This window comes from Mandrillus leucophaeus, unplaced genomic scaffold, assembly GCF_000951045.1.
Source record: "Mandrillus leucophaeus isolate KB7577 unplaced genomic scaffold, Mleu.le_1.0 Scaffold3, whole genome shotgun sequence".
Lineage (NCBI taxonomy): Eukaryota > Metazoa > Chordata > Mammalia > Primates > Cercopithecidae > Mandrillus > Mandrillus leucophaeus.
Window position 1 is genome coordinate 3,884,356 of NW_012103142.1, and position 8,407 is coordinate 3,892,762.

The 8,407-nt window shown below is 51.4% G+C and overlaps 1 protein-coding gene across 1 annotated transcript in view; it reads left to right on the forward strand.

Annotated features, from left to right (window-relative positions):
• The first annotated feature begins 1,080 nt into the window (after positions 1–1,080).
• The window catches only part of RAB44 (RAB44, member RAS oncogene family), a 35,290-nt gene continuing 27,963 nt past the window's right edge, over positions 1,081–8,407 (forward strand). Inside the window, exons 1-2 of the mRNA XM_011986598.1 lie at positions 1,081–1,145; positions 7,737–7,955. Coding sequence (XP_011841988.1) covers positions 7,749–7,955 — 207 coding nt within the window. The 5' untranslated portion in view covers positions 1,081–1,145; positions 7,737–7,748. The remainder of the gene's footprint in view (positions 1,146–7,736; positions 7,956–8,407) is intronic.

Genomic DNA, 8,407 nt, shown 5'->3' on the forward strand with positions numbered 1-8,407 from the left:
CCTCCCTTCCTTCCTTCCTTCCTTCCTTCCTTCCTTCCTTCCTTCCCACCCTTCTTTCTTCCTTTTCTTTCCCTCCTTCTGCAACCATGGCAAATGAACTATGCCATGATTTCTTATGGCATTTGTTCAAACATACAGAAAAGTAGAAGAACATAATGAGCCCGCGGTACCCTCATCAATTCCAGCAGGGATCAGAACAGGGCCAGAGCCAGTCTTGTTTAATCTATGTCCTACCTATTCTCTCCACTCTTCAATACTTTTGAAGTAAATCCCAAATAACATATAATTGTGTGATTTTGATTTTTAAAATGCTTATGCTTTTATCCATCTGGAATGCCTTTAGAGTTAGAGCTCTAACTTTGTTTTTTGCAGATACCTAGCCCATTCTCCCAACACAGTTTATTGAATAAACTATCTCTTCTCCAATGATTTGAAATGATGCCTTTATGATACACTAAATTCCCACAGATATTCGAGTCTATTTCTGTCTATTCATTATTCTGTTCCACTGATTCATCCATCTATAGTCATGCTCCAATTCCACACCGTTCTGATGGCTGTAGCTCTACAATATATTTTGGTATCAGATTAGATTGTTCCCTAAAAGGTGATTTAGATATAAAGCCTCCCCTGAGGCTCAAAGACACTGTCTGAGAATGAGGGCCTGAAGTGAGGCAGGGTGGGCAGTTCTCCTGGGGCATCTGATATACTTAGCTTCAGCCACAGCTGGGCTCATCAACCTGCTGCTGTCTGGGATAAGGCATTGCCTTGGCAACCAGAGACTCAGGCCCAGTCCTGGCTGTGCCACTAAGGGCTAGGTGATCTTGAGCAGTCCATCTCAGTCTTCGGAGCCTCTCTTTAGGAAGGCCTCCCTGCTAGCTCCAGCATTCTCCACTTCAAGACACCAATCAGGGCAGGGATGCCTGGGGGTGCCAGGCAAAATTGTGAAAGGGCTGCCAGTGGTCGCTTCCACAGGAAGTCCTGTAGATGAGCACAGAGATTGGCTCGCTGGGGAACGGAAAGGGCGATTAAGCAAGACAAGACTGTTAACAGTTCTAGAGCTCGTGGGCTCTGTAGGGCAGCAGTCACCCCACCACCAGGTCCCAGAGCCCAGGGCTGCGTGTTCCACTGGGAGCCTTTGAGAGGTAGGAGCCATCCCAAGGTTGCAATGCTTCTTTTTCTTTGGAAGGATGAGGATGGGGGAGGGAGCTGGGGTCCCTGTTTAGCTTCTACGTCAAGGGTGCAAGGGGCAGAGCCCTCTTTTCCCCTGCATTTGGAGCTCTCTGCATAGTCTAAGGGAGGGGATGGGAAGGCACTTGGGCAGGAAGCTGGGGTGCATCACCACCCGTAAATGGCTGTGCAAGCTGCGGCAAGCACCTGGTTTCTCAGAGCCTCAGTTTCTCTATTAGGAGGGGAGAAGTGAGGATAAGTAGACTGGAACAAGACACTAGGTGGTCTCTCAGGCCCACCGACTTGGGCAATTGGGGTTTAGCGAGTATGGCTATTATTTATAGCTATTGAAGCCAGCCGAGTGCACAGCAGGCCCAGTTCTAAGCACTCTTTGGTGAGACAGTGATGGACACCCGGAGGCCCCAGGCAGGGCCCATGCCAGGTTGTAATCTGCCACTGCCCCACCCCACCCTTCTTCTCTGGCTTCCACTTCCTGGTGGGCAGCCTGTGGTGCCTGCTGTCTCACAGAACACCACAGTGGGAGTGGATTTCCCTGGATGCTTGGGAGTGGGATTCATCTGCTCTCATGTTTGGCTTCAAGCTTTATGCGATTTCTTAGGTGAGGGATGTGGGGAGAGGTGATCATGCTGAGGGGCTGTACGTGTGTCCTAGCCATGAAGGGGTCCCCCGCTCTTAACGATGTGAGGCATGAGGATGCACTAAGGGGAAAGTGGTGGAGGAGAAGGGCGCTGGCAGGGTGGCCCTGCTGGCTGACTCGGAGGGATGTGTGCTGGGCGACGGCACTTGCACATGCAGAATGGAATGATGGAATGGCCATGAGGGGTACTGTGTCTGACCGAGAGGCTGACGGTGAGGGAGTGGAGGGTGAGGGTGATGGCCGAGGAGGGTGTGTGTGCGTGCACGTTTGCATGTGTACTTTTGTGGATTGACTGAAGGATGTCCTTACTGTCTCTGAGGGACTAGGCCTGGCCTAAAAGGGACACAGGCTGTTTTTAGGGTATGCTGTCAGGCCGTGGGGTGCTGTCAGGGATCTGAATATGAAGGCACAAGGGGTGAGCGCACCATCCCACCTGATGGTGACAAGTGACTGATTTTGAGGTGGTGATGGCTGGAGGGCATCTGCTGCCTTCCTGCCCCAGACCACCTGATAGGCAAGGAGCAGGTGGCTGAGTGCCCCTCCTGGAGAGAAGGATTGACTGGCAGAGAGGGCAGATGCTGGGGTGGGGCAGGCGAGGTATCTGGAAGGTGCTATTTCCTTATATAATGCCAGTGGACTTCTGGAAATGGGCTGTGGAGGTGCAGCTGGGCTAGGAACTCCCAGAAAGGAATGTCAAGAACACCACATGTCCTAGGGTGTGGCTGCAGGGAATTTCTTCCAGGATTCTTACTTCCTACACTTGTGGGAGCTCGGTAGGCTGTGATATGACACTCATATCACAGTGGACTTTGCTTCCGGAGGCTTCTGCACAGGGAATCTTATCTTGCTCCCTTGGCCGTGTTATCTCCATCACCGGAAGTACACGAGACACTGGGCGTCACCACAGGAGCCAAGCCTGTCAACGCCCACCCTGCTCCAAAGCCCTTGTCCCGCTCAGGGCTACTCCACTGGGCGTTTGTCATCCCCAGAGGGGCCTTCTGCCCAGGGAAGAGCCACCTCTCCAGGATGTAGCCTTGGGGAAGTCCATCTCATGACCAACCAGAAAAGCAGAATCCGGTGTAGTTCTACCACTGACATCACGGCTTGGGCAGGTCACTTTGCCTCTTGGAACCTCCCTCAGTTTCCTCATTTGTCAAATGGGATCAATTGTATCTTCATGGAACCTGGCTTTTATGTGGCTCAAATAGAATTCAACTTTATCAATGTCATCACCACTGTTGTCATTGCTACCTTTACCCGGTAGTCACGGATGCCAAGCACACTCTTTGGAGCGTGCTTTATGTGGATCATATATTCAGCAAATATTTACAGAGTACCAACTGTGTGCCAAGCGCTGTTCTAGGCTCTTGGGATAGAGCAGTGAACAGAATGGTCAACTCCCTACTCAGGTGAGGCCTCTGTATCAGCATCAGGAAAAGGAAAATTAACAACAAAAATGAGCAAAAGGCTCTCTATTCTGGGAAGGTGACAAGTGCTAAGAGAAAGTGAATCTGGAAAGGGAGGTGGGCCATCCTGGGAAATGGGAACTGATGTTTCAACTTTAATTATCTTGCCTAACCCTCATAGCAACCCTGTGTGACAGCTATTAGTCCTAAGTTTCCAGTGAGGAAGCTCAGGCACAGAGACACTGATTGACTTCCCTAAGGTTGCACAGCCCATGGGCAGCAGAGCTGGGAGAAGCAGAGGCCTGTCTGACTTCACAGCAATGGGACTGGAAGTCACTTTCTCTCATGAGCCTCCTTTTCTGCAACTCCAGGTCAAGAGAGTGGGACTGACCCTCTTCTAGTACTGAGGCTCAGTGACTCTTCCTTTTATTTTTCCTTTTTTATTTTTTTGAGACAGAATCTCACTCTGTCGCCCCAGCTGGAGTGCAGTGGTGAATCATAGCTCACTGTAGCTTTGACCTCCTGGGTTCAAGTGATCCTCCCATCTCAGCCTCCCAAGTAGCTAGGACTGCAGACACACCACCAAGCCCAGCTAGTTTTATTTTATTTTGTAGAGACAGGGTCTCGCTATGTTGCCCAGGCTGGTCTTGAACTCCTGGGCTCAAGTGATCCTCTTGCCTCAGCCTCCCAAAGTACTGAGATTACAGGCCACCATGCCCAGCTTATTTTGTTGTTGTTTTGTTTCTTAATCTCCTTCTATTCTACAGGGAGTCTGTCTTTGAGTGTAACCTACAAGGCTGGAACTGCTAGGCCAAACCCTATTAGCCACTGAAGAAGGGTCATCGGCCCATGGAAGGAAGGGGCTCCCCTCTTAGGGGGATGGGGAATGGAGATAGATGGTGACTTTCTAGGTGTGGAAGGCCTCTCTAGGTGTGGAAGGCCTCTAGACCCAAGGAGGGGTGTCTATGTGGTCATTATTTCCATGGGGCAACATGGGGTGAATTAGGGGTGAGAGATACCGGGTGAAGGCCAGTTAGATTAGCATGGGGACTTCCCTATTCTAACCCCTAGAATCTTACTCCTCATTCTTGGCTTTTTAGCCTCCATGTTTTTTAGTAGAAAGACTTTTTTTTTTTTTTTTTTTTTTGAGACAGTGTCTCGCTCTGTTGCCTAGGCTAGAGTGCAGCGGTGTAATCTTGGCTCACTGCAACCTCTGCCTCTTGGGCTCAAGGGATTCTCCCTCCTCAACCTCCCTAATAGCTACGACTTGAAGTGCACGCCACCATGCCCGGCTAATTTTCTGGTTTTGGTAGAGATGGAGTTTCACCATGTTGCCCAGGCTGGTCTCAAACTCCTGGCTTCAAGTGATCCACCCGCCTTGGCCTCCCAAAGTGTTAGGATTACAGGTGTGAGCCACTGTGTCTGGCCCTGATATTTTCTGATTCTATTCAGTTGTCTGTTAGAACATTCCACATTCTGGGGACAGTGAGTCAGCAGAGGAAGTGGGTTGAGAGCCCAGTACATATCCTAAGCAAGGCTGGGCATATATGAGGGCATCAGGGTTAAGTATAATCTCTCCTGCCCTGGAGCTCACTGCTAAGCTATGTCACCTCCCCCAGGAAGCCCTCTCTGACACCCTGATCAGTGAGTTGCTCCTTTTTCAGTGCTCTCCCAGCACCTGACACACAGGTGTGCTGCTCCTTCTGTGCTACACTGTAATTATGTTTGTGTCTCCTGCATGAGGCTGTGAGGTCCCCCAGGGGAGACCAGGAGTTAGTCACACCTCTACCTGGAGGGCCAGGGACTCTGCTGGGGTGTGCAGGGGTGTCCTGCACAAGGATGCCCAGCCAAGGAGGTGCATGGGGACTGGAATCCAGTCCACATTCCACTTGTCAAACCATGAGCCCTGGCACTGGGCTGTGTCTGCCAGCAGGAAATATCTTTTCTTAATTTGCTTAAAGGAAACATATGGATTGTGGCGGGCCTGCTTAGCACTGTACTGGCATTCAGTTGGCGCTCGGTAAATGGTTGTTGCTTATGTGCATGACAGAGGGTGGGAAGGGTTGGGGCAGATGAAGTCTTCAGAAGAGATGTGCTGGTTACTGTTCTTTGGTGGGGGCAGGAGACCTGATTCATAGCATTTGCTGATTCCCATGGTACCAATACTCCCACAGTGGCTGATTCCAAGCTGCCGAGATAGGAAGAGGTGTGCACAGTCGGCCCTCACAAGCCCCAGCACACCACTGTGGTTTTACATTTATGATCTTAAAACTGCATCTGACGGCTGGGAGCGGTGGCTCACGCCTAAGACAGGCGGATCACGAGGTCAGGAGATCGAGACCATCCTGGCTAACACGGTGAAACCCCGTCTCTACCAAAAATACAAAAAGTTAGCCGGGCGTGGTGGCGGGCGCCTGTAGTCCCAGCTACTTGGGAGGCTGAGGCAGGAGAATGGCGTGAACCCAGGAGGTGGAGCTTGCAGTGAGCTGAGATCGTGTCACTGCCCTCCAGCCTGGGCGACAGAGCGAGACTCCGTCTCAAAAAAAAAAAAACCAAAACTGCTTCTGAAACAGACTCTGAGGGCAGAGAAAGAGAGAGAGAGAGAGAGAGAGAGAGAGAATGTACTTCTGTTTGAAGTTTGGGGCTTCCTCAGGATAAGAAATTGCTTCATCCAAGTTCTGTGCAGCCAGTGCAGCTCCCCGTGGGAAGCTTGCCCAAGGGGAGGCTGTGAAATGACCCCCTGGAATGAGCCCATGTTGCCTAAAGCAGAGCCCTCGCACCACTCCACCCAGCCTGTCTGTGGCCTTCAGCGTCAACAGAGAATGCCCAGGGGAGATGTCTCCTCCATCTCCTGGGCATGAGCCTTGCTCTTCTGCCTCGATTCCTTCACACACACTGTTTACTGCTTCCATATCCTACATGCCTCCTGTAGAACCTGCATAAGTCCCACCACCTGCAGGAAGCTGCCCTGTCTGGACATCAAGTCCTTCTCATCCCATAGCTTTATGGGCCCCAGACTTGTTCCCCCAAGGCAGGCTCAGACTTTATCCCTTCCAGACCACAGACTCTCTTTTCCTTATCCCAGAGGTCTCATCTGGATGAATCCCCAACCATCCAAATCCTTATCAATTGACTGATGGAACTAAGACATTCAGTGACTGGTGAATGAATGATGAATTTGACGCCCCTTACTTGAGCACCTAACATGTGCTAAGGGGCGGGGAGCAGTATGGACCTAGATAAACAGTGTTATCCACAGCCGGGGCAGCATGGGGCCTGCCTTGGTCTGTTTTGTACTGCTATAGCGGATACCATAGAATGGGAAATTTACATAGAACAGAAATGTATTTCCTCATCGTTCTGGAGGCTAGAAAGTTCAAGACTGAGGAGGCAGAATCTGGCGTGGGCCTTCTTGTTGTGTCTTCCCATGGTGGAAGGCAGAAGGACGACAGAGAGCACGAGGGTCTGAGTCCATCCTTTTATAAGGAACTCACTTTTGCAATAATGGCATTCATCCATTCATGAGGATGGTGCCCCCATGACCCAAACAATTCCCACCAGGCCCCACCGCCCAACACTGCCTCATTGGGGATCAGGTTTCCGACACATGAACTTTGGGGAACACATTCAAACCACAGCAGGGTCACAGACAAGGGGGCACTGAGCCCAGCTTGAATGCGGGGTGACTGCAGGGAAGGCTTCTTGGAGGAGGCAGCCTGTAAAGTGAGGAAGCAAAAGGTGTTAACTACGTAAGGGAGTGAGAGAGTTGTGGAGTTTGGGGCAAAGGGAGCAGGGTGGGAGGGAATCAGGAATTCCAGGAGCCATGAGTGGTTCAATAGTGTTGCCATGGACCCCAAGGGCACAGGGGTGGGGTGGATGAAGCTGAGGCCACATCATGTGGGGCCCTAAGAGCCGCATGGGGCGCTACTGATTCCATGCTGCGCATGTCGAAGGACTAGAGACATGGTGCTGGAGAAAAAAGGCTGGAGGAGAGGTGAGGCTGAGAGAGGGAGGAGGCATCAGTGGAAGGATCCCTGATGCAGCTGGGATGAGTCAATGAGTGAGAAGAGTCACCAGAGAGATGGCTCAGGAAGCTGCTTATGGCCTTCAGACAGCTAGATCCTGGAAAACCCTGCGTAACCACCCTCCAGGTCAAAACATGAGAGAGATTCTGCATGGGGTGAAGAGGATAAATTCTCTAATGGTCAGAGAAGACTTCGATAGTTGAGTAGTAGCCTGAAGAGATGAGGGCAGGGGGATAGCCTGGAGAAGGGCATTCCAGGTAGAAACTTAGAAAGGGCAAAGGCGTTGAGCAGAATGGATGAGAGGCCGTGAGGCGGCTGGGCGACGAGGTCAGAGGACCCGGCGGGGCACCATCAGGCCGGGCTTTGGCAGCCACAGTGGATTTTCTTCCAGAGGTGATGGGAGCCAGGGGAAGGTTTTGAGCCATGAGAGGGTGTGACTGTCCAGCAGCCCAGTGCCCCTCACCCCTCTGTCCCCAGGGCCAACGAACCATGGAGACAGGACAGAGAACATCTCGAAAAGTCCGGAAGCTGGGCTCCAGCCGGCGGCGGCAGACAAGAGAGCCGGCTGATGGTGAAGATGCTGAGGTGGCCCCAGAGCCAGAGTCTTGGTCCTCTCAGGCAGCGGCAGAACTACAGGCCTTCTTCCAGGACTGCGGTGCCAAGGAGAGGGGCTTTGTCACCCGCGAGGACCTGGCGGTGAGCCCAAGGCCCCCATTTGAACTCTGAATCCCCTTTCTGCAGCTCCTGACACCCCCACTTCCCCATCACAGGAAGGCAAGGCTTGCCTACCCCTGCCCCTTTCTCTCATTTAGAGCTCTCAGAAAACGCTAGGGATGTGTTTATACTAATGTGAAAATGACTGGTAAGGCTTTATGTGTTGCCCTTTTCCAGAAACATTTGTCTTTTAACCAGTAAAAGGACTTTAAGCCAAATAAGTAATTTGCAAATGTTATAATTTTCGGCTCATTGAGCAAGGACATTTATTTTGGGAAGCAGTCGGAGCCCTGGAAATCAAACCATGTCAATGACTGTAAACGTCAATGAAACATAAGATCAGCCACAGTTGTGTGTCCCCATAAAGAGTCTTAGGGTGGCCAGGTGTTGTGGTTCACGCCTGTAATCCTGGCACTTTAGGAGGCTGAGGTGGG